The sequence below is a fragment of the Hydractinia symbiolongicarpus genome, chromosome 4, assembly GCF_029227915.1.
Source record: "Hydractinia symbiolongicarpus strain clone_291-10 chromosome 4, HSymV2.1, whole genome shotgun sequence".
NCBI classification, from domain to species: Eukaryota; Metazoa; Cnidaria; class Hydrozoa; order Anthoathecata; family Hydractiniidae; genus Hydractinia; species Hydractinia symbiolongicarpus.
This window is the reverse complement of record NC_079878.1, coordinates 21476378-21501579: the sequence shown is the minus strand read 5'-3', so window position 1 is coordinate 21501579 and position 25202 is coordinate 21476378. Positions and strand designations below refer to the sequence as shown.

Below are 25202 nucleotides of genomic sequence, written 5' to 3'. Positions count from 1 at the left end.
TTACTCTTTTAAACTTCGGAAATTCGGATACAATCCCTTTTTTCTATTTCTTGTTCTTTGGTATTTTCAACCGTTAGGTTCAGAAAACTCTATTTAATTTCTTGTAAAACAAAATTGTTCCTGGAATTTTTAGAAAAAATCCTGAAATTAACTTTTAAAAAAACAGCCACTGTAAATAGAGTTTCGCGCAATTGATATTTTATTGCGTGTGGATGGAAAATTCGTAACTTCAGGTTTTATAAACTTACGATATTTTCACAGTGATTACATGCACTCGCTTCATCAAAGAGGTCATTCGCAACAGACCAAAGCGACTTTTAGGCGACGTGGAATGCTGCACATAGTGAGTGAAAAGTGCGATTGTTTACATGTTCTGTTAAGGAATTGAATTAATTCCAAGGAATCCGCATTTCACTCCGGACAAGCAAACGGGAAATTTCACACGGGTAAATGAAACAGTCCTTAGAAGTGCACCGTAGTCCAAACTGACTATGTCCGGCTTGAGTTCACTTTGAACCACTAAACAATCTGAAGGTATGATTTGTTGCCTGCTAGCTGCACAGTATTGTTTCTGTTTGGTTATATTGTCCCACGACAACTTTCTTACCACGGTCTTACGTGATCAAGTATTTGAGCAAGAAGTGATATCTAAAAATTCTCTAGTAAACTGTCCTTCAGTAAACGGCTTTCTAGCGAGCACCCTTTTTAGCGTAAGCCTCTATGAATAAGACCTCTCGGACACTTTGCTATTTGATGTAGTTGTGACATGTTTCGTCCGTTAAATATTTTTGAAATTACGGCCGAGAGAAACGTAACCAGGACAGTAAAGTGCACAAGGAGTTAGAAAACAGCGGGAAAAATAATAACTGATCTATTTTCTAAAAAACTAAATTCTAAACTCCTGCGTAAAAAAATTATAAAATTGAATATTTTATTTTTAAAAAAACAATAAAAAACAAAACACCAGAAGCTTGCTTAACTTCGAAGTGCAATGCTCAAATACAAGGTGGTGGATAGCCTATCAAAACAGGTTATTATTGGATAGCCTATCAAAACAGGTTATTATTGGATAGCCTATCAAAACAGGTTATTATTGGATAGCCTATCAAAACAGGTTATTATTGGATAGCCTATCAAAACAGGTTATTATTGGATAGCCTATCAAAACAGGTTATTATTGGATAGCCTATCAAAACAGGTTATTATTAAAGAGATAAATCTAAGCATTTAAAATATACAGTAGAAAATATGTATCACTGGTTGTCTTGTGAAAACGCATTAAATTTTTGCAAGGGCTTTATCCGTACAATCAAAAATGCGCAGACTAAATAACGTGAATCCAAATCATTTTTTCTATAAAATTTAGAGAAGAAAGACATTGCTAGTGTAGAAAAACATTTTCCTCGTAATGTGAAGAAGAAAAGGCGAAAATAAAGGAAATTCAAGGATGCTGAAAAATCTCGCAAAATGTTTGTAAGAGTACGGAAAAATATTAAAAAAAAACATAACTACGAGACATACTTCGAACGACATTGCCGTTTTTTCTAGTGTGGAATCCGCCCAAAAATTTATGGAAACATATAAAATATTTACAGTAAATATATACGCTTTAAGGCGCAGTTTACACCACATAGGCGTGGAACACACCAGCTGGATTTATATTAACATAAACACCAGATGTAAACATTACGATCTTCTCGTTCCAAATAAAATTTATTCAAAATGGTTAAGAAAGCTGTCATCTCACTACTGTGAAACACACCAACGGGTCACGCCCTAAAAACGCCACATATCTCGCTTTTTCCCTCACTTCTCCATTTTTGTTGTTCAGCCAGTAAATTTACATGTTGGCCAGTTCACAAAGCCAAATAAATTAAATTCGATACATGCGGAGAAGGTGACGAATACAAGATAGAGTAACGTAAATATGACGCCAAGTTTACGGTCGAGACGCCATTTGTTGCAATGGATTATCAGAACCTGAAATAGAGAAGGTAAAACATTATCTATGCGATTTTTTACTAATTGTTCACTATAAAACCTATGCGTATCTGTTCAGAAATTTAAATCAAGGTCTTTAAGATTTGTCATTCTCGTCCACTGTGAGATTTTTTAACAATTTTTGCTGTTGCAAAATTTGACAAGAAACTACTGCGTCTTCCTGAAAGGTAAGATAAACACATAAAAATCTTAAAAGTTTAAAAATAATTCTCCTTGGTAAATAGATGAGTGCGAAAAATGAGTTCCATTTAAGTAAAATACACAAATAAATACTAACAAAGTACTGTACCGTTAATAAAACCGACGCGAACAGCAGAATCACTGAATAAATCATTCCACGACTGTTAATGACAACCTAAAAATAGTAGATTTTATGACATAACTGTTCGTTGTGGTATAAAATATGTGAACCCAGGGCCGCCGACACAGTAAAGAAGAGGAAGGGCCATAAATTAGTACTGCAGTGTGACCTAATATTCTTGGTTAAGACGAACAAGAAAATATTTCCGAAATATCTGCTTTGGCTGTGCTTAGTGTTATTCAACTTTACGACTGATAGCCTCGTGGTAGAGCGTTCGCTTTCAGTGCGGGAGGTCTTGGGTTCAAACCCCGGCCGAGTCATGCCAGAGACTATAAAAGTGTGAATCTATCCTTTCTGCTTAGCGCTCAGCATGAGAATAGGATTGATATCTTAGGCGGTTGTCTAGTTGAGCGATTGCTGTGCTTCTACGACTTTCGTAGCTCAAATGGGAGCTTTAAATGCGCTAGGACCCCCTTCGCAGGACCCTCGTTGATAACAGTACCAATAGGAACTGAAGAGGCTATCCTGGGTAAATAATAGTAATAATAAAAAACGCGAGGCTCATAATATACTTAAGTTATAGGTTAATTCTAAATGAAAAAAGAGTAAGTAAAAAAGAAAGGTGTTTTATATCAAATGGGCTAACACGTCCTTGACATCAACAAGTCTCTCACCTTTTGTCCACTCGTGGCAGTTTTAATTAACCATGGCACAGCAAGGCCAATTAAAATATCAAATATGTTGCTACCAATTGAATTCGACACCGCCATATCACCAAGACCTTCGTAAGAGAGAAAGTTATTTAAACACTAAAGATAGTCCTCACGACGGTTGAATTGCACTGTTCTCTCTATCCATCACTAAAAACTTACCCTCTCGAGCAACCAATAAGCTTGAGATAGCGTCTGGTATACTCGTGCCAGCAGCAAGAAAAATGATACCCATAATAACATCTGGTATACCCAGAGTGTAACCTATCACACATACCTAGAAAAGATTAAAAGAAGAATGAGTAGTGCCATGCACGTTTACTCGGTTTATAAAAAATTAAAAAAAAAAAAATTCCTTACCATCCAAACCATTAGATAAGAAAATATCATAATCCAAAAAATTGAAGCTAAGAAAGTGAGCAAGTACCACGCAGCATATCTATAAGATAAATATAAGGACTTAAAGAAGGCATGAAAACACACGTTTCTCGCTTCAGATGTTACTTTGACATTAGACGCAAAATAAAAAGAGAATAATTATATACTCTACATCCCCTACCATCCTGTTCAACAGTGCAAGGTGTAGTAAGAGACTTTTCTGTAGGGGGATTAAAACTTTAAAAAAAAATCAATTTACAGGTCAGCCGATCGTCGTAGGTCGTTAAATGTTTGCATACAGGCTTGTTCAGGTAGATTTTAGTGCGTATGCAGTAAAAAGCACATGCCAAATTTTTACGTGGTCAAATTCGTATAAAATTCGCGGTAATAAGGTAGTGCTAAGGTACGTTCTTCTTTTTGCTTGCATTCCGATAGAAAACAAGTTCGACTCGTGCCATTTCAAAAAGTATTCTTGCAGACTTTTTTAAACATTTCCCTAATTGTTACTGTGTTAGATAAACTAAAAAAGAGGCGTTTATTTTATGGTTCTTCAGTAGATTCGATGCATATCAAACAAAGGTTGGGGCGCATAAGAGGGCGGCGTTCAGAAAAGAAAATGTACATACTTTGGTTTTCTGCAGTCAGGAATTGTAAAATAAAGCACGATGACTAATGGTAATGATATTACCCAGAATACCACTTGCAAAATCGAACCCTCTACAATGATCAAAATATATGGATTCGTAAACAATAGACTAGACATGCTAACGAAAAGTCCCTTAAAGGTTTTAAATTTAACAGGCACCAAATTCCGCGAAATTTTAACAGCCAATTTTCTTACTACGTCTTTTTTGTGTACTGTAATAAAATTACAAGATTTTTAAGGTTATCCTATTCAAACATTCATAAAAAAAAACAGAATGAAATCTTACGGGGGTAGAGGAATGGTGTCCCTTCAATTTCTTCATCCCCATCTCCACTTGCATTTAGTGTAGAATCGTGAGCAATGTGACTAAATAAAAATAGTAAATAATGAAAGAAATATTCTTATATTCGTTAAAAAATAGAAAAGTTGAAACCAAACACACTTAGGTTCTTTTTCTTCGTTTTTAAATTCTTCTTCTTCTCCAGCTGTAGGTCTGTTTTCCTGATCCTGATAAAGTTGAATAATTAAAGCGAGTATACAAATATCATCATCACTCCAGCAAGTTGTAGAACACCCAAAAATAAAATTATCGAAGTGAATTTGTTGTGCTTACCCTCATAATAACAATAAGACACGCAGCTCGAAACCTCGTACTTGGTGAGAACTCATTCGTCAGCATGATCATCAAGCCAAGCTCTTTCCAAGTAGGTCGCCTTTATTGTAAAAATTAAAAAACATAACAATGTAGATTTGCGATTTCAATATCAGCCTACCACGATAACTCCACCAAAAACGACAAGCACGCAACAACGAAAATGGGATTTACGATGACCGAAACGGCAACGGTACGATAAAAACGCGAACAACAACAAAATCAAATACAACAACAACAACTACAAAAACATTGAAGACAAAAAATAACAACAACAAATAAAGATGATATAAACGACACCGAAAACAACGAGGAGAGAAACGACTTGGCATATTTACTAAAACAGCAATGGTAGAAGTAATGATCAACTTTGTGTAAATGAACACTCACCTGCGATTTTCTTGAAGTTCGATCTGTTCGTGTGTACTAACTTTTCTATCTTCTGTATATTTCACTGTCAAATTGAAAATAAATAAAACTTCCATTGAAATACAAAAAAAGGGGGTGTAGGAGCGTAATTTCTAAAGCTGTCAAATTTGCACACGTCGTAAAATCTCGAACCGTTCGAATTACCTCGCAGCATGTTTAAGAATAGTAGTTTCTGAAACGAATTAATTTTTGCGAGAACTAATTTTCGCGAGAACTAATTTTCGCGAGAACTAATTTTCGCGAGAAATGTTTCAAAATAAAATTTAATTTCGCTAGAACTAATTTTCGCGAAGCTGGTAAGACCTAATTAAAGTGCGCGAATATGTAAGAGACGTAAAATAAAGACTGCTACAGTTGAAATTTACATATGTATATTGTATGTAGTTTTAGGTTAATTAGAAGGAAGAAGTAATATAAAACGTTGTTCAAAATGGAAAACACCCGAATTCCTGCGAAAATCAATTCCTTGATGGTTATAAATTGCTCCAGTAAAAAGCTCTCAACTTTCTCACACGTCATGGTTAGTCATTAACAGTAGCATGTCAAGGTTTAAAATGGTTATGTGACGTATGATGTGATGTTATTGGTATGAGATGCTTAGGTGTTGCCAATGCGTTATCAACATTTTACCTGTGTAGCTATCATAATCATGGTTGCCATGGAGACTGACATGTGATTCAACACAATGTTTAATGGCTAGAATTGAATGATTTAAATGTGGTTTAATAAGCATTTGTGACTTTTGACAAATTTCTACAATTTCCAAACCGGTTCTTTTTTATTAGTGAAACGCCACACTATTTGGATGGTCTTAAAAATCAATCTCTAATCAGTTAAAGAGGTTTTTTGTTCTCAAATGGAATGGAGTAGTACTATATGATCAATAAAATGGACAGGGGCAACAAGGCGAATGCTTAATCAGACTTCAACAAGAATGACGTAACAGATTAAGACATTTCTAAAGCTTATCAACATAATGCCGTGGAATAAACTGTTAGGAGAAAATGTTGGCACGTATATACATTTCAGTCTAAACGAACGAAAATGGTGGTAGTGATTAGAATGAAATATTTACACAGGATCTATTCTCATAATTTATTTTTTAAGGATTATTTTTTTCTTAAATGTTTGATATTTTGTTTCAGGCTAAAAATCTTAATTTTATTTCGCAGTAACACCTTTTAACTTAGAAGATATTGACTTCTGTTACTCAATCCGTTTCTCTTATTTTCATTACTTAACACCGAGATGATTTCCTACCTGCTGGTACACCATCCTCGACAAGAGGTGATGTGGAACCCGAACGATCCCGTTGTGCTGCTTCTCTTTTCGCCTTTCTTGCATTAATCCAGCCAAGAAAAATTGGATTAAATCTGGAAAGAACATGTGTAAAAAATTCCAACAAGAGTACCTTATGGAATTTCATTTTGGCCGGAGCAGATTTTCGCGAGAAGCGTTAAAAATAAAATATTTACGAATTTAGCAAGTGCTAATTTTTGGCAAGAAATAAAGTTAAAAAGGATTTTTTCACATTTAATTTCTCAATTTATACCATCTTTTCAAGGGCCTTTTATGTAGGAGACATAAAATAAAGACTAAAGGTGAAATTCATGTATATATTGTTCAGATTCTAGGTGAATCAGAAGAAAAAAATATCGTAAATAGTTTTTCGAAAAGGAGAAAACAACTAAATTTTGCGGAAATTTTTAAAATATTTTTGAAAGTGAGTTTCCCAATAATGATGTATTGACAAAAACTCGCTAAATTCACGAAAATTTATTCCGGCGAAAATAATTTCTCTAAAGTAGTTGACGCCTCTCTAATTAGCCAGGGGAAGTGTATGGTTGGGTGCAGATTTAGTTCACTCTTTCAAAGAAAATTTATTGGGCCCTTGATCTCATCCACATTATATCATGAAAATTTTCTACCACAAAAAAACAGATTTGAGGATTTGCTGAATAATTAAACCACAAAATTTTTAATTCCAGCACATTAACTAAGATAAACATTACTACCATCATTTTTATTAAGCACTTACTTCATAAATATTATGTATGCAATGTATAACAGAATCATGGTTAAACTCTCGTACCTAAAAAATATACAGAATTCACTATTAACTGATGACATGGAAATTCAAATGAAATTCCAGAAAATATAAAATAAAGAGTAAAAAAAAGGTGCAGCAAAATTGACAATCCAAAATGGCACACTCCTGTAAAAAGACTTTCGAGAAGTATAGGATGAAAAACCTCTGACATATAAATTAGAATAACAAACCTCTTACATATAAATTAGACAAGCTGCAGTAAAAACAAAGGTCAACACACAAATAATACTTACCAAGTGACCAGACCATCCTGCAGGGTCTAAACACAAAACAGAGGATACTGAAAACAAAATGAGCAGCAGTTTTTGTTTTTATCCATCACATTTTATTTGCAATACAACAGCATTTTTTTTACTATGTCAAACTCATCTCGAAATCAACCTACCCAAATAAGTGCACCAATAGATATAATGTAGCATATAGAATCTCGAAATAGTGGCCACCATGTTAATTGAACAACCTAAATCAGAAATTACAATTATTCCGGGACAAGTCCTAGACAAAGCACAAATGGACACATTAACGAAGAAGAACGTACCTGTCCAGCAAATAAGGCGCATAAAGCAATAATGACTAAAATGTTAAACACAGCCGACCCAACAATGGTTCCAACGCCAACATCTCCTTTGGTTATAAAAACACCTAAAAACAGCAATAAAGAATATTAAATGAAATCTAAAAAGAATAAAATTTATTCGTCTTTAAAATAAATAAACCCACCGTGTTGGCAGAATGTTCTACGGCGTATTACTGGTTTATTATATCCTCTGCGATGAGTATTTACTTTAGTTCTCCAATTGTGCAGAAAAAATGCTCACGTTATTAATAATTAATTATTTTCAACTGGCCCAGCAAAAGACGAAAAAAAATGAAAGTAGAAAAATGAGTTCAAGTTTGCAAACACCGGTTTTTTGAAAACTAGATGCAACGTAAAAATCAATAAAAAAACCAATTTTTGATTTATTTCGTTTTTTTGAAAGATTTTGAGCCTGTTGAAACTTCTTGTAATCAAATACAAATCTATCTAAAAATTTCAGATCACAAAAAAATAACAAACGACCGTTGTAGTTTGTTGAAACTGGCGAAACCAACTGAACTGTTATCAAAACTCAAAAACTAATAACTCACGTGCCGCTACACTAGACTGGTACCCTACCATGCTTTACTAGTGTCGATAGTAAAAATGGCCACAAAAAAAGAAGCCCATTTTAAAGTTCTACTGGCTAAAGCCATTGAACAAAAAGGATGGCTGCATAGACATTAGTGTATATTTTATTGTCTAGAACTGCCAGAAAACACAAAACAGCAACATTTCATAAATTTCAAAGAGGGAAGAATGAAAAAGTTGTCCATATTATTAATTTTGTTTTTTCTGTGTGACTAATAAGTAAAAGTTGATTGTGTAAACCATCAGAAAATAGAATTTTGTGTCAAGCTGATAAAAACCACTGAATATTAGAGTGTATTTTGAGCAGAATTATTCCATCTTTGTATAACACACCTATTATGGAAGTAAACAACTCAGGTGCTGAACTTCCGGCAGCCATAAAAGTTGCGCCAGCAACATCTTCAGATAAATCCAATCTCTAAAAACAGAATTAAGACATAAACAAAATTGTTTTATTTACTTAAAGCTTTGTGTTGATACAGTAAAGGTTCAATGTTATAGCTTGAGTTCTATACCATCTTTCATAGTGAGAAAAGCATCTTTTAAAACTGTGGCTTTTAACACATGGCAAACAGACAGACAATGCATTTATCTTTTAGATTACAGGTTGGGCCATGAAAAAAACAAATCAGGACGTCATGTTTCTAGATTGCATTACGTCAATTTATAGGCTAAATGAGAACTGACATGGCTTTTAGGAAGTTAATTAAAGGCCACATGCAGCAACTTTATTACTGCCATGAAGACTACAATAAGTTTGAACCTATTTAGCATTCTATTAACTGAACTACATAGTGTGATAAACAAAAGAAACAACTCACTTCACAAATTTTATCTAAGGCTGATATGAAGTAATCATCGCATACAAATGCAAGAGCTACAAACATGTATATTGCCTAAAAAGAAAACTTGATTGTGAGAAGTTTTACAATTAGGAATGAGTAGACGGTTATTTATGCACCTTGTAAAAGTTGAACTGCACAACATGGTACAAATTCTGTAACATACATATTGTTAAATTGTCATACTAGAAACACATGGAGAAGGACAGCTCCATAACGCCTTTGTTGCTGGGTAAAAACATCTTTTGGAAACTCTTTTATACCTAAAATGGATGAACATTAATATATAGAGAGTATTCACTCAATTTTTACCAAGTTTCTGGTTTGAAAAGTTACCAATATAACTCGCAGGAGTGATTGATATGATATGCTGCCTTTGTTTTTAACAAAAACTTCTTTTTAAGCATTACTAAGAATGGTGTTCCAGTAAAAACTGAAAAAAAAATTTCTTAAAGTTTTCCTACACCCAAATTGTATTTCCAGACACTAAATTACCCTAGGGATATCAAAACTACAATTTTTTTTAAAGTGCAGTTTTGGATTTCTCCTGTTTTCCTGTAAAATGTTAACATATATATTAATTCTTTAATTCAAGAACAAACTATGTAACGTAGTATTGTGGGTCTTAAATGCAGCATCTTGGCATTTAGCTGAAGGGTAAGGCAGTGATCTAACTTTCAGATTCAACACCAACTGCAACAAATACTAGAATAATGTAATCCTTACTAGGTTGTGTACATTTGTTGGTAGTTGAGTTACTGTTTGTGCTATTCGTTGTATCATTGACAGATAATAATTTCCGAGCAAAAGGTGAACCATAGCTTGAACTTTCTTCCAACGCAACTAAAATAATTTAAAACAAGAAGTATTACTATATGCAGTGAGTCAGTCAATGAAAAAATATTGAGTTAAGCTATTTTAATGACACCATTAATATGCCATTTGTTCATTTTAAACATTAGTTTAACGTTCACTTTATTGTGTAGGGCTTAAAACACTGATCGAAGTCATATTGAAGAAGAACTACTTTGTTCATCACTAACATACTGCCAAGCAGTGAGCAGGATTAGATCCGTGGTCCTCAGAACTGGGAGCCGCAGACAAACCTACTACACTACGTGCGGCTATATGTTAGTGATGAACTCAGATAGTTTATCCGGATGGTGTGTATACATATAGGTGAATATTTATCATAGCACATCCGTATTCATTCTCAACAGAGAATGTTTAACTGATCGGAGTAATGTACAGAATCATGTGCTTTAGAAGAACTTAAAAATTTCCAACTTGTCTTAATATTGTTTGTGAGGGGTTGTAAAAAACATTTAGTATAACTGAACTGTATAAAGGGTAATAGCAACTCCACCTATGTTTAAGACATAAAATTCTAATATGTTTTGAAAATATTTTTAAAAGTTTTTTAAAAATTTGAAATGTCAGCAAAACATTTAGGCATATTTCGAGGCTGGAATAAGTGTTTCCATGAGCATAACAAGACTAAAGAAATATACACTGTGCTAAGAGAGGAGTGTAACATATTTTACTGCAAAGTTAATGAATATTGAAAATATTGGTCAATTTTGAAAACCTGGTGGCCACATTATTATTCATTTACTAATGAAAATTTAAAAATAGTATTTTGAATGATTCTAACACAACTTTACAAATTGAATTTTGCATACAAAAGCAGGTTTGTATTTTCACTTGAGCATTCGGAATATATATAGAACATAGTCATTTTTTAGTAATTCATTGACTATACCACACAATTCTTCACTTAAATTATTATTTTACATATCTGAATATGCCATATAAAATATCGGGCTTTGAAGTTATTGTTTTGGTTTGCCTGTGCAGTATTCATATTATTAATGTTCAAGAAATCCTTCAACATATAACAGACCATGCGCTTTGTTTAAGATTATTTCATTTCAATAGTAAATAATTTATTACAACAAACAAAGAAATTAATAGCGTTATTAAATTAAATGTTAGTAATTATCTACTAACTTGTCAAGTTCCAAACTTTGCAAAAGTGTTAATTTTCACAGAAACAATTCGCACACCCATTTGCACACAATGTAAAATTGTGTCAAATATTAAAAAATGAATGAGAACATCATGAAGGTCAAAAAGTTTCCACCACAAGAATAAAAAAGGTTATGTTTTTTTAACCCCATTTCCTTTTAATGCTAAGGGTGACATTGTTAATTCATAAAAAATTAAAAATGTCAAAAGTTTAATGTATGAAGACCTTTGAAGCTATTATTAAAAGGGGTGTATCACTTTTTTCCTCTTTTTTCTATTTTGCTGAGGCCAGGACTTTTTATTTAATTTATGTATAACTTTTCAACATAAGCCTGTGAGAAGCATTAAAAAACACAATCATTGTTTATACTTTATGATTTTAACTTCACTTTTTTCCTCTTTTCTATTTTGCTGATGCCAGGACTTTTAATTTAATTTATGTATAACTTTTCAACATAAGCCTGTGAGAAGCATTAAAAAACACAATCATTGTTTATACTTTATGATTTTAACTTCACTTTTTTCCTCTTTTCTATTTTGCTGATGCCAGGACTTTTAATTTAATTTTTGTATAATTTTTCAACATAATTCCTTGGAATTAATTTTTGCTAATTTCTATTAAAATACAAGAAATCCTGTGAAGCATTAGAAATAACAATGATTATTTTATAATTTATGATTTTAAGCATTAATATACAAGATTGCAATGCTTATAAATGAATGTGTATGTTCAGGGGGTGAAAAAGTAGTCCCAGATGGGAAAATTTATAGATTTTTCGGAATAAAAATACAAAATTCACTGAAATTAATTTTCTTAACTATTATGTATGTTAAAGATATTAGGCTTCAAAGTTTTTGTTTTGGTTTGAATCTTTAGTAATTATATAAGAGCATTGAAGGATTATCATTTCTTAAACATATGGTTTATTAATGTTTGAGAAATGATAATGCTGCAACATATAACTGATTTAAGCTTTGTTTAAGATTATTATATTTCAATGGTAAATAAATTATTAGAAGAAATTAATAGGGTTATCAATTAAATTAAAAGTTAGTAATTATCTACTAATTTGTCAAGTTCCAAACTTTGCAAAGTGTCAATTTTCACAGAAACAAAAATATTGAATGTCAGAGGTTAAATGTAACTTTTATAAAGACCTTTTTAAGATATTATTAAGAGGGGTGTGTCACTTTTTTCCTCTTTTTCATTTTGCTGAGGCCAGGACTTTCACTTTAATTTTTTGTATAATTTTATAACATAAGCCTTTGGAATTTTCTTTTCGTTAATTTCTATTAAAATAAATGAAATCCTGTGAAAAGCATTAAAAATAAAAATGATTGTTTTATATTTCATGATTTTAGGCATTAATATACAAGATTGTAATGCTTATAAATTAATGTGTATATGCAGGGATAAAAAAGCAGTCCCAGATAGGAAAATTTATGTATTTTTTGGAATAAACTTTTGGAAGACACTAAAATTAACTTTCTTACCTATATATTTATTTCATTTTTTCACAATTTTTTTTGCTTGATTTATTCAAATTATATTCAAGTCATGTAAAACTATTTTTTTAAATGCTTGTGAAGGATAGTACAAAGAATTAAGTAAACATAAAAAATATATATTTAGCTGTATATAGAGTAAACTTACCATGTTCTATTGAAGTAGAAAATTGATTTAAACACAAACTGCCAAATATATACACAAATGATAATGATGCAAAAATTAATCTTCTTCTTCCCATTTTCTTTGAAAGGTGTGTTAATCTTGCAGTCGTCACCATAATGTGAAGTTAGCAAATATAAATTTAAAATATGTGATATAATGAATGCTCCAGTTTGTTTATCTACCTAAAAGCATATAAATAATTATTGCTAGCTAGCTAGATAGCTAGACAATGCCAAAAGTAAGTAAATTTCTACTTCACAAAATACCTAGTTATACAATGCTATAAAAATTAGTGTGGATAAGAAGAAAATTAAGAGAATATAATTATGCACACATCATAATCATTAACTAAGCTAAAAATATAAAGTATATAAAAATTAAAACTTTAAAAAATTGGCCATTAGCTAGCAAATAGGCAGGTTTTACATGTATACCATTATTTTTATAGCGCTTCTTTAACTGTACTGTAATTATTTAGCAACACAACGGTACCTCAAGTTTAAATAATATACTTGGGTTTTACGAACAATACTGAGAACCAACCGTGCTTACTCCGTAAGGTAAGTCCTCATTTGCAATTAGAAAGCTTACTCCTCAACTTGACATCTATACGGCGGTAATCATAGGGCCGTTTGTTTAGATTAAGCTCCTCCACGGTGACTTTTTTGCTAAATAGTAAGAAACGATATATAAAAAAAAATAGGATTTGAAAGTAGATGCATCATTCAATAGTTTTATATTACATTTAAAAATATTTTCAAATGCCGAATTTTATCTTCATATTAATTAATGTACCGTTAAAATACAATAACCCAAAACACATTTCCAAGAATACTACGAACGAACAAAATCCCGCGTGTATCGGCGACGTAAAGTGGGAATTCATTAATGAAATGGTAAACAAAGAGCAGCACAACAGACAAGTACCGTTTCGCTAGCCAGCTTCAAAACGTAAACATTAACCATTACACATACCATAGCTGTAGCTAGCTAAACTTTGGTTTAGAAATGGTTACATCGATTGTTGATAATGACCAGGCTGTACCTGCTACAGGTATTTGTGCAAATCAACAATACAATGAGCGGAAAGAGGTCCTTTTGGACCAAGGAGATGGAATGCTAGATGCTGGAAACTTGACAAAGTGTAAAAATGCTGTGTGTTACATATATTGCAATTCCGAAGATAGTGTTAGGTAAATTTTAATTTCTGTACATAATGTATTTGTTCAAATCTAAGTGTTATTTCTGAGAAAAGATAAAAACATGTTTCATTTATAAGAAGAAGAAATAGGGCTGCCATTTTCCCAGGCAGAATTTCAGGTGGTACTGTTCTGCCCAATGGTGGAATTTCTTCATTTTCCTTTGATGTAGCCGAAAAATGCATGTCTAATATGTTAAATTTTCTACCACTTTAACGTCAATATCTTATAATAAATTAATGAAGCCATTACAATGCACTGAAAACTTTGGGGCCAAATAACTTGGAAACAAGTTGGGGACAGCAATGATTTTTCACCGCATAGGTAACCAGGGACCACCTAGGACCAATTTGGGTAATTTTCCCAAACATGGGTCCCCCAATCCATTTCGAAATAAACGGGTTAATGACGTCATCAAAAAACCTTTATACCTCAATATCTCTTCAACTGTTTGTCAAAAGTACTTCATCCTATACATTTTCTTGATCAGCGCTTCAAGCTCTACACAATAGAGGCAACATGAAAACAAGCTTCTGAATTATTTTTTTTGTAGATGGGTTGATGCATCATCAAAATTCAAATAATGATTCTTTTTCGTTTTTATCCTGTCTCAGTGGATTTTTCCATGGACTTGACTAGTTTCTTGACTAGTTTGTTCTATTTGCAAGTCGATAGAGATAAGAAAAAATCCTAGACATTAAGCACATGTTTTAAAAGAATTGTTTTTATTTAAATTTTAAACCTAAAGATTTTAATCTATTGTTATAATGCTGGCACAAAAGATCATGGTTCATCACTTGTTTATTTTAATCCGCGATAAACATAAAAATGTCATGTCTTTTCATTCCCACTAACACATCAAAAGTTCATTGCCTTAAAAGATGAAAGCAATGAGAAATCAATCTAGTGAAGCTAAGCTTTAGCTTTTATTGAAGTAAAAAATATACGAGTAATTCCTTCAGCGTGCTGCTGAAGGAATTACTCGTATATTTTTCATGCACAAACTCGCACAGTAGTTGATTAACTGTGTTGAAGTTGGCAAGTTAAATTAACTGCACAGGATTACAACAACTACAAAGGACAGGAGTAGAACAATCAAGCAAGTAAATAAAGAAATACTTTTTTTATTGTTTTGCAAAAACATTCCAAATTTCTAAGAAACAAACATCCATAGCTTGTAACCATGTCTATTCTACCTTTTTAGTGACCGTATGCCCCTATATCAAAAGCAGGGGCGGATACAGGATTTTTTCTGCTTAGTTTCTTAAGCTTAATTCCACACGTAATTTTTGTGCAGCAAAAATTCCACATGTCAAATCAGCTGGGGTCTAGAGGGGGTCGCTGTTAACCCCCAAAGTTGGGTCTGGGGCAAAGCCCCAGAAGCTTTAGCTTAATTACCTATTTCAGCACTCCACATTGCAGCAGACAGGACTTTTACAGGTCCATCTCTTAAATATTTTTTAAAAAAAAATACAATCACAAAATTCAAGTGAAAGCAAAATAATGTTTTCAGAAAAATTAAGGCTAAAATTAGCCAGCCAGCAAAACTTCTTCTTTCTTCCACATCCACAAAAATATTTGCAAGCGTGAATATAATAGCTTTTGGCTAATATTGAGGCTATAAATTTTCAGAAACTAGTTCAGTACATAATTCTTTTGAATAGGTAAAAACTTTTCACATTTAATCTATTTAAAATAGGTAATAACATGAGGCCTATAAGAAGGAATAAAAAAGAGGCCTATAAGATAAATAAGCAAAAAACAACAACACAAAAGTGCATATGTAAATAGGCTTTATTTGTATTATTATATCATAGCAACAACAACATAAACAACAACAGATAAATACAATAAAATAAAAAATGGCAAGATTATATCAAGATTTTGTACAGGTAAAAACCAGCACTACTTAAAATTTGGATTTTTAAGCAGCAATAGCTAATTAAAAACAAACTTACAACACAACAAACTACGAAAACGAAAAAATGAACACCGATTTAGCAGAACATTCAATCAAAAAATATTTAGCCCTACAGTACAGTCCAGATGTAAGCGTACGCGTATGCTTAACTTGCAAAAATAATTGCTTTCATTAAAAAAAACAATAGGATAGCGAGTTCCTTTCAAATTGCGCGAAAATAATTGCTTCGTGTTAAAAACAAAAGCATAGCAAGAAACATTGTTTAAAAAAAATACTCTGCGCGAGAAAAAATTAAACGCGAAGGCCATTGAATTTTTATTTTTTTTAACAACGAAACTAATTATAGTAACGCGATTTTAATCTCGATTTATTTAAAAAACACAAGCTCTTTTAAAATACAACAAATCCAATGGTCTAAATATTTAAAAAAAACTAATGCTACTTTTAAAACTTTTAATAATATTTCTTTATCGTCGAAACATATTTTTTAACATGCGAAACTTTTAAAAGTTCTTTTTATAAAAAGCAACGTTTAGCAACGCAAACGGAAAAATCCTACGTTCGGGACTTTTCCCTTCGCGATAAGATTTCGAAAACAAATTAAATTTTAATACCGAAGAAAGAAAAAATCTAAAAATATAACTTTTGACGTTTTATAGTATCACGCTACATTTTATTGTTAAAAACATTGTCTTTGTTTTTTCTAGCGCGCAACAGCTCTATCTCTTAAAAGATTTAAACAAAGCATCTCGCTATCTATTTAGTTTTCGCGCAAATCTTTTATTTTATAAAACTATCAAACAATGGCTCGCCGTGTCACATTGATAGAGTTGATAACATTTTAAATACTTAAAACACTATCTAACGAAGCTTTCCTATCGCCGTTGTTCGTTATTTAACTTTCTAAAAAATCATTTCTTACGCCCGTCTTCGTTATTAAACTTTTAAAATGTGACATAACGAAGCTTTTCTATAGCCGTTTTTTGTTTTTAAACTTTTAAAATGCGATCTAAAAAAACATTTCTATCGCCGTTTTTCGTTTTTAAACTTTTAAAATGCGATCTAAAAAAACATTTCTATCGCCGCTTTTCGTTATTAAACTTTTAAAATGCGATCTAAAAAAACATTTCTATCGCCGTTTTTTGTTTTTAAACTTTTAAAATGCGATTTAAAAAAACATTTCTATCGCCGCTCTTCGTTATTAAACTTTTAAAATGCGATCTAAAAAAACATTTCTATCGCCGTTTTTCGTTTTTAAACTTTTAAAATGCGATCTAAAAAAACATTTCTATCGCCGCTTTTCGTTTTTAAACTTTTAAAATGCGATCTAAAAAAACATTTCTATCGCCGCTTTTCGTTTTTAAACTTTTAAAATGCGATCTAAAAAAACATTTCTATCGCCGCTTTTCGTTTTTAAACTTTGAAAATGCAATCTAAAAAACATTTCTATCGCCGCTTTTCGTTTTTAAACTTTTAAAATGCGATCTAAAAAAAACATTTCTATCGCCGCTTTTCGTTTTTAAACTTTGAAAAGCTGATCTAAAAAAACATTTCTATCGCCGTTTTTCCTTCTTAAACTTATAAAAAACACGATCTAAAATAGCTTTTCTATCAAAATTAAAGTTTCAATATTTGTTAAACTATAATAATTTCTATCGCTTGAAAGCTTTATTTAACCCGCGCAACCAACAATGCCTTCTCGCTAGTTTATTTAGTTTCTACGCAAAACTTTTGTTTAATAAAAATATTAAACAATGACTCTTCGTGTCACATTGATAGAGTTGATAACATTTGCAATTATGCTATTGGGAATAGTTATGTTAACACTATTTAACAATAGTTACGCTCACACTTTTAAAATGTTGAATCAAACTTGAGTATACCTTGTAGCTAATATGCGATAATTACCATAAATACTTTAAATTTTTAACAATACAAAATCAGTCAAGAACAGATATCGTTAACTACATTATTACACATTTTTGTGTCTATCTGGATAGGGTTGTAATAAGTATATATGCTAAAAGTCATTTTCACCATGTTAATAAAACCACAAACATTATCCATGCCTATCAGCATGACAACTTCTTTAGTGAAAATGTGAAAACCATTGCCATTTCGCCTATTAAATAAAACCATGCCTTTTTCTTATTCAAATTGTATATATATATAAATAGCACATCTTCAGGGATTATTTAGATATGACGCTAGAGATTTTAATAGTGTTCTCTTTATTGGCCTTGTGACATGTTGTAAAATCGTTTGGAAAGTGTCTACTGCCAGAAGATTTGAATCTACAAAAGTTAACATACAAGTTATTATGAAGTCAACAAATTGTTATACCTTACACATTTACCAGATGGCCAGCTATTCGATTTATTGTGTTGTTCTAAAATGTTTTGTTCTTAAATAAAAAAGAAACCCAAGATAACACAAGGTGAAAATATTAGCAGTTTCATGTTCACACTTGCTAGCACAGCAATAGAAAGCAATTATGAATCTCACTCTAAGATCAATGGAATTAAAAGTAAACAGATGTACCTGAAAGCGTAGTCATTAAATTGATGCTACGATTTTTGTTAAGTCAAAGCCTGCTTTTCTGCCAAACTGCTTTTCTCCTGCCATCACAGGCGACACAGAGAATAAATGTCTTCCAGTAATGTTTCTTCTTAGCAGCATTGCTCGACTTCATTCCGCAATCATATATTCAAAACTTCCGTTTACTTTGTGCAAGTCAATACAAAAGATTTCTTAGCCTTCTTTCAGTTCAGTGCTCACAGGAGTTGGCCAAACCTATCGAACTGACCACCAGAGTCCAAAAGTCCACACCTCGGCGAGATTCTTTTCACGTCACAAATTCTTTTGTTTTAACCACAGTCCAAAAGTCCACACTTCGGCGAGATTCTTCTTGACGTCATAGTTCTTTGGTTTTTCTTTTGTTTAGGAGGGTTCAAAAGTCCACACTTTGGCGGTCGTCAAAGTCGACTGTTTTTGCGGCGAGAAAACAAAGGAATAGAGAGCAACAAAATCAGCAAAATGTGGCAAAATGTAGTTCCACTACTGTGAAAACCATAGTACTTCGGCAAAGCGCATCGAAGGAGAGTCGAGCCTCTGCAAGCACTCCTGGGTGGGGATAAAGTTTTTAACTCGGATCTTGGGTGCAAAGGAACCTTATTAAACGCTTATAATAAAAGTTATGTGTTGCTTTAACTCAATTTCTACTTTTAGATACACATGATTTTCTCAATGGCAAAATTTCTCCTTAGGCGAGTGCCGAAGTGGCCCAAGTTTAAATCCGCCCCTGAAAAGACGTTGATATCTGTCACACACACTGCCCTACTGCTGGAACCATTGAACACATATAAATATTATTCTTGCATTCAAAAAATTAACAAAAAATGACACAAGATTATGTTGGAAAGCTCCTGTGATACTAGATTGATTTTCCTTTTTTTTAAATTTGACTTTTAACTGGCTTTGGTTTCGAAATACTGTGAGTGAAACTTAAAGGGTGCAAACAAGACATATTTTAATTAAATCCTAAGTGGTCATATATTTGTAACATGTTATTTTTCCATTGTGAAAGATTTTTCAATAACGAAGGTTTCTCATCAACCCATCTGTTTCGAAACGGGTAGGTTGACCCAGCTTTGAAAATAGGCCATTGATGGTCTTTAGTTATACCCTTGTAGTAAAAAATAACATGTTTCCAATTTATTTGGCCTCAAAGTTATAACTATACATTAAGCTATTGATGTTAAATTAATGTTATTGGATGTCGTGATGTTTAATTTGTTGAATAAAAATTGAAACATTTTTATGGCAATAGGTGAAAGGAAAACAAACACATCACGGGCGAACAGACAGTTAACATAATTATTATAGAGTGATGCAATATCTAGAAACTGTTTCCTAATCAGCAATCGAGTTTCAGTGTGTGGCAGTTTCTAAGGTCAACTGGAGAAATCAAAAAGTTAAAAGAAGAAGTCATACTGGAATTTTTAAAGTCAATTGCTAAATCGCAATATACTTAATATTTGGTGTGGAAACTAAAATTTTGTTTAGTAATTCAGACTTTTTAGCTGTTTAAGCCATTTTGTAGTGTTTTTTAATGTGTATGTTCACAAAATATTCAATTTTAACTTTCCTGTCGTTAAACAGCTGTTGAACATAGATAAAGAAATTCTGATCTCATTCAACAACACTTCAATCAATGTCTTTGATCATAAACTAACTTGATTTGATTTGAATTTTGATTTACTCCAATAAAATAATTTAGGTATAACTTCAGGACTTTTTTAGCGAAATACTTTCTAATATTGACTTTTAAAAAAGGTTTTATACCAGGTGAGTATTTTCCAAAGTAATAAAATACTTGTTTATCTTTCCAAAAAGACTGGGAATCCTTAAAAACATATTTGATTGATATTTAGCAAATTCCATTATATATTCTCAGTTTTAGTGTGTTTTTTTTTACATTCTTAGACGTGGTACTGGTTTTTTTGCCACATTGAAAATTGCTGACACAGAACATCATGTTATTGTTACAAATAATCACGTGATAAATAACAAAGAAGATGCCGCCAATGCTGTTGCAAGATTTCATTATGAAGGAAATTTACCAGGTGCCGACGCCCGTCTCATGCCTGATGTCTTGTTCTATACCGAAGAGGTAAGGTTTCACCATTCTTTAGTCACATGCCAAAAGTTTTTTTCCCAAAATAAATTCAATTATTTAGGTTAACGACAAACCAGAAATCATATGAAAAACAGTTAAGATTTTAATAATTTTTTTTAGTTATAAAAATCAAAAATAAAAGAAAATAATAATGTTGATGAATTTTTATTGCCTTTAAAGAATTAGGAAAAATGGTCAAGTTCATATTTTTCTATTACCATAACGTTTATAAGCATTTATAAACATATGCTAAGCATATTGCTTTGCCTTGGTAAATTCTTCTAATGTGTGTTGATAATGCTGGTGAACGCTACTATATCGTCTGAACTTGTGCATTTATTAGTTTTGTTGCTTTTCCTTTGGACAACTGGATAATTTCATCTATCGATATAAATCATATTGCAGCGTTTATTTTTCGTTTAGGTGTTGGACTACACAATCATTGGCTGTGATCATGATTTAATTCAGCATAATTTCTGCATTGATCCAATTGAATTCCAAAACGAAGAAAACATCAACATTGGTGATGACATTTTTATATTTCAGCATCCAAAAGGAGAAACAAAGAAATTTAGCTATGAAAAAATATCGAATATTGGTCGTCCCTTTGTTTACTATAACGCTGACACGGATATTGGATCCTCTGGTAGTGTCGTATTGCGCAAGTTCAAACCTATTGCAATTCACTGTAAGGGGAGTGACTCTTTGAGATATAACAAAGGAACTCTTTGCAGTGAAATACTTAATCATCTGAATTATGGGACTTGTAAGTATGACTTTTGCCATCACAAGTTTTTTAAGACGAAATTTTATTTAAAGTAGTCATGTCTTAACAGACATATCCTGGATTTTCTGAACCGAAATTTAATTTTCTCCTAGTATGCCAGGAGCGCTAACTTTCAATTATTTGTAATCATTTTCACATGTAATAAAATTGCGCCATTCGTAAATCAACGTGCATTCTCTTAAATTGTGAATAAATATGTAAGCTTTCTGTTACAAACAAGATGGTAGCTAGGGTAGCCTTTTAACGCCTATTATTATATAACGCAAAAACCTCTGGTCTGACACAGCGAATATTTACAGAGCAAAACTGGTTTAATATGGTAGCTACCGGAGTATCAATGTTTGGATTGTATGGATGATTCAAGCAGTTTTTATTTCTGTGCCTTTTTCTCGTATCAAACCATTTTGGGTAAAATGTTACTCGCTATAAATTGTTTGAAACACTAAAATACCTTAACGAATGCTTAAATGGAAAATCTTTAGCTAATGTTAAAGATGTCTGCGGGGGCGACTAACTTTTTTTTTAGCCATTTTTTTCAACCAAAAATTATGTGAAATTATGTTTTTTTGTTCTCTAAAATTATGTTTTTTATTCTGCAGTATATTGCATTTATTTTAGATACAACTCCTAAGCCTGTAACAGAATCAGCTGATCAATTGAAAAGAAGGTTGAGTGAGCAAGGTCTGTGATTTTTATTTCCTTACCCAAAAGAAAGTTTTCGCGATCAGCTAAGTTAGTGGAATTGTGGGAAGAACGACTGGTTTTTTATATGTCGCCAAAAAATGTTTCCAATTTCGATAACATTTTATTATTTTATTAACACTGAGAAATTGAAAAGAAGTTGTACTTATGCTAAAACGTTTTAACTGGGAAATTAAGTAAAATTTAGCTAACCCTTTCGAAAATTCTCGAAATTAGGTTCGCAAAATGTTTTTTTGACAAACCGTTAAAATAAATTCCGCGAATTTTAAAAGTTTATTCTAATTTTATTCTACGGGAATTTCAAAAATAAAAAATATTACTAGAAAATGCGTGTGTGGTTAGTACTTGTATATGTTTAGGCAGAAAAAAATTATTCAAAAAAAGTATATTTCGGCGAAATTAAATTTTTGATTATTCGCGAAAAGGCAAAAAAAAAATTAGTTTTTTTGAATCGCCCAATTTTTTTCGTGAAAATTTCCGACCATAAAAAAATTTTCGCCAGTGTGTTGTGTAAATGTTACAAATTGGTATTACATTTTCACGTTGGCTATGTTACAAGGCAGTTGGCACTTGATGGTAATTCTTTTGTAATAAAAATATTAAACTTCCTTTTTATTTTCGTACCTCCGAATTTTTGTTGTACAGTTTTCATTTTTATTGTTGCTTATTTCGAAAAAAGTATGTCTAAAATTGTTTTGACATTTTTGATTTTTATTGACCCTTGCACATGCTGTCTACTAGCTATAACTCGTGACCACTCCACTTTGAGAATTATATTTCCGTCGCGGAGCAACAATTGACCAGAAATTGCGTTTAACGGCGAAAGGATGTCGACAAAAACCGTAGAAATTTTCAGCTTAATAATATTACTGTATTTGATTGGTTATTTTGCTTATTAATTTTGTGTTAAAGGGTTTTCATCCTGAAAAATAGTAATAATATAACGATTTTAATATTTTCGACAGCAAAGTACCTTTTTTATCAACCAATCAAAATTTGGACGTAGCAAAAATCATAAGCCTGTAGCTATTTCTAAGGGGGATATTTTTGTCGCTGAAAAGTTCTACTTTACGCTTCTTATTTCCTTATCAGGTGACAACCAGAGAAATAGGGATACGCCTATGACACCAAGTCCTAGCAAAAAATACTGCACGGTTGATCTCACCTTAAGTGCGCAGCCCAGTGAAGAAACATTGGAAGAACTATCCAAAGATATCGCCACTTATTGGAAACATCTAGGACGAAAACTCAAAGTACCAAATTCTAAAATCGAAATGATTCATAAGGACCATATAAATTATGATGACATTGCAGAAAAAGCGTTTCAAATGTTATTAGCTTGGAAAGATGGTGGAGGTAGCTGTGCAACGAATCAGGTTTTGAAGGATGCTTTGATAGCGTATGGGAAGGTTGATACAGCTCGAAAACATTTCTCGTAAAATTATGACATAATGCATCATTGTTAAGACTGAGGATGAAGGAGGTGAGCAGAATTATGCCGTCAGAATAAACTTCTCCGCAGGTAATTAAATGATGGAATAATGTATCAATGTTAGTTTTTGCTTTGTTTCTTGTACACTCGACATGAAGTGGAGTGAAAGAGAAGAGCTGAATTATGCTGTCGGGATAAACTCAGATGGAGCTTTTTCTTATTTTGTTATGTTTCATCTTATCTCCTTGGCTGTGTTTTTTTTCTTTGATCCATGCTTTTTTCTTTCATTTTTATATGTATTTAGTTATATTTATCATATTTTTAGCCTTAATATTTTATTTGTATATATTTGAAGAAACATAGGGTATATAACAAATTTATCGACTTTTTTTTTCCATCTGGAAATTTGCAGTTGGAAATAAATACATATTGTTGTTCCATATTTTCTATTTCGTCGTTACTCTTTATGAACGTTAAGAGATTTGGTGTGCACCTAACATGAGCAAATCGTCTGACACGTTTATTCACATGCATATCTTGTTAAGAAATCCCATTCGTTGTTTCATTTGACAATTTAGTTCCCAGACCTTTTTAATAGAAGGCTATAACAGTTTCCGTTCTGAAGTGATAATATACAATAAATATATACGTCATCGTTTGCGTTGTATCTTCTAATTTATTGATTTTCCAACTTGTTTCAATTGACAGTTTAGTTCCCCAACCTCGCTATTATCATAAATTGGTTTCTGGAATTCCTGCTTAGATGGAAGACTAGGTTAAAGCTGCAGATATTAAATGCATTTGATTTTTATTGGCATAGAGAAACAAATGTTATTCCTATTTGTTTCTTCTTTCCAGCATGTGAATATTTTACTTTAGGTAGCTGAGCAGCGAGTATAAAAACGACAACTTTCGCCACCGTGTTTTCTTAACGACAACTTTCGCCACCGTGTTTTCTTGTTTTGCTCCTGTTCAGTGGTTCGCTTTACTTTACATCGTCAAACAACATTTAAAAAATTCCGCGTTTTGCAACTTAAACATATAAGTTTGTCAAAAATACCATGGCAACCAACTTCAAACTGTTCGCTGTCCTACTATTTTTTACTATTTTGAGCAAAAAACGCAATTTAGTTCCCAGTGTCTTCGAAGTACAGCGATTACGCAGTGATGAGAAGTCTGGTTTGGGGGTGTTTTTTATATGAATTATACTTTTGTGAGTGAACACAATGAAGCGGAACATGCTCAATGCGCATGGAATTATTGAACCTTTTAAAAAATCTGAATCGATTTTTCTACTGTGAGGTAATACGGTGCGAACAAGAGTTCAACCATGCTATCCGCAGAGACTTGGAAGAGTTTGCAATCGGAATTTAAAACCGCACGGATTTTGAAACAAGAATTTGCTTTTTTTCGCGAAGATATCGAAATGGAAGTTTATGTTGCTAGTGATGTGGTTTTTGTTTTTATGCTACTTGCAAAAGTTTGCAATCATAATGCGCATGACTGCAGAAATATGCTGCAGAATATTGCAAATTTTTTTGTAGCT

At 32.2% G+C, this 25202-nt stretch overlaps 2 protein-coding genes and 1 long non-coding RNA gene across 4 annotated transcripts; 1 reads left to right on the top strand and 2 right to left on the bottom strand.

Moving 5' to 3' along the window:
- Positions 1 to 855: 855 nt before the first annotated feature.
- Positions 856 to 13144, bottom strand: LOC130641832 (sodium/potassium/calcium exchanger 3-like). Of its 2 annotated transcripts, XM_057448819.1 has the most exons (21): positions 12920 to 13144; positions 9964 to 10080; positions 9424 to 9500; positions 9217 to 9291; positions 8729 to 8813; positions 7766 to 7869; positions 7613 to 7687; positions 7461 to 7486; positions 7156 to 7209; positions 6378 to 6490; positions 5748 to 5813; positions 5079 to 5142; positions 4650 to 4749; positions 4479 to 4543; positions 4323 to 4402; positions 4017 to 4107; positions 3373 to 3451; positions 3175 to 3289; positions 2977 to 3083; positions 2291 to 2356; positions 856 to 1980 (listed from the first exon to the last, which is right to left on the bottom strand). In XM_057448819.1, the coding sequence occupies exons 1-21, from the start codon at positions 13050 to 13052 to the stop codon at positions 1828 to 1830; spliced, it is 1845 nt and encodes a 614-aa protein (XP_057304802.1). In that variant the 5' UTR covers positions 13053 to 13144; the 3' UTR covers positions 856 to 1827. The 2 variants fall into 2 exon arrangements, with proteins under 2 accessions (XP_057304802.1, XP_057304803.1); XM_057448820.1 differs by lacking the exon at positions 5748 to 5813 and having other exon boundaries at positions 12920 to 13142.
- Positions 13145 to 13681: 537 nt separating this feature from the next.
- LOC130641836 (uncharacterized) lies at positions 13682 to 24098 on the top strand. The gene is made up of 5 exons (XM_057448823.1): positions 13682 to 14130; positions 20543 to 20729; positions 21159 to 21501; positions 22141 to 22203; positions 23317 to 24098. The coding sequence occupies exons 1-5, from the start codon at positions 13946 to 13948 to the stop codon at positions 23661 to 23663; spliced, it is 1125 nt and encodes a 374-aa protein (XP_057304806.1). The 5' UTR covers positions 13682 to 13945; the 3' UTR covers positions 23664 to 24098.
- LOC130641839 (uncharacterized) lies at positions 18376 to 18845 on the bottom strand. Its single transcript, XR_008982506.1, has 2 exons — positions 18599 to 18845; positions 18376 to 18461 (listed from the first exon to the last, which is right to left on the bottom strand). It is a non-coding gene; the product is annotated as an uncharacterized LOC130641839 (long non-coding RNA).
- Positions 24099 to 25202: the final 1104 nt, after the last annotated feature.

Bases quoted from the DNA above. Each gene is read 5' to 3' on its own strand.
- LOC130641832 (XM_057448819.1), bottom strand. From the start codon at position 13,052: ATGGTGACGACTGCAAGATTAACACACCTTTCAAAGAAAATGGGAAGA. The intron at 4,544-4,649 runs GTAAGCACAACA...CAACTTTATCAG, and splicing joins GTCTTATTGTTATTATGAGG to GATCAGGAAAACAGACCTAC. The intron at 4,403-4,478 runs GTGTGTTTGGTT...ATTTTTATTTAG, and splicing joins AACGAAGAAAAAGAACCTAA to TCACATTGCTCACGATTCTA.
- LOC130641836 (XM_057448823.1), top strand. From the start codon at position 13,946: ATGGTTACATCGATTGTTGATAATGACCAGGCTGTACCTGCTACAGGT. The intron at 21,502-22,140 runs GTAAGTATGACT...CATTTATTTTAG, and splicing joins TCATCTGAATTATGGGACTT to ATACAACTCCTAAGCCTGTA. The intron at 22,204-23,316 runs GTCTGTGATTTT...TTTCCTTATCAG, and splicing joins AAGAAGGTTGAGTGAGCAAG to GTGACAACCAGAGAAATAGG.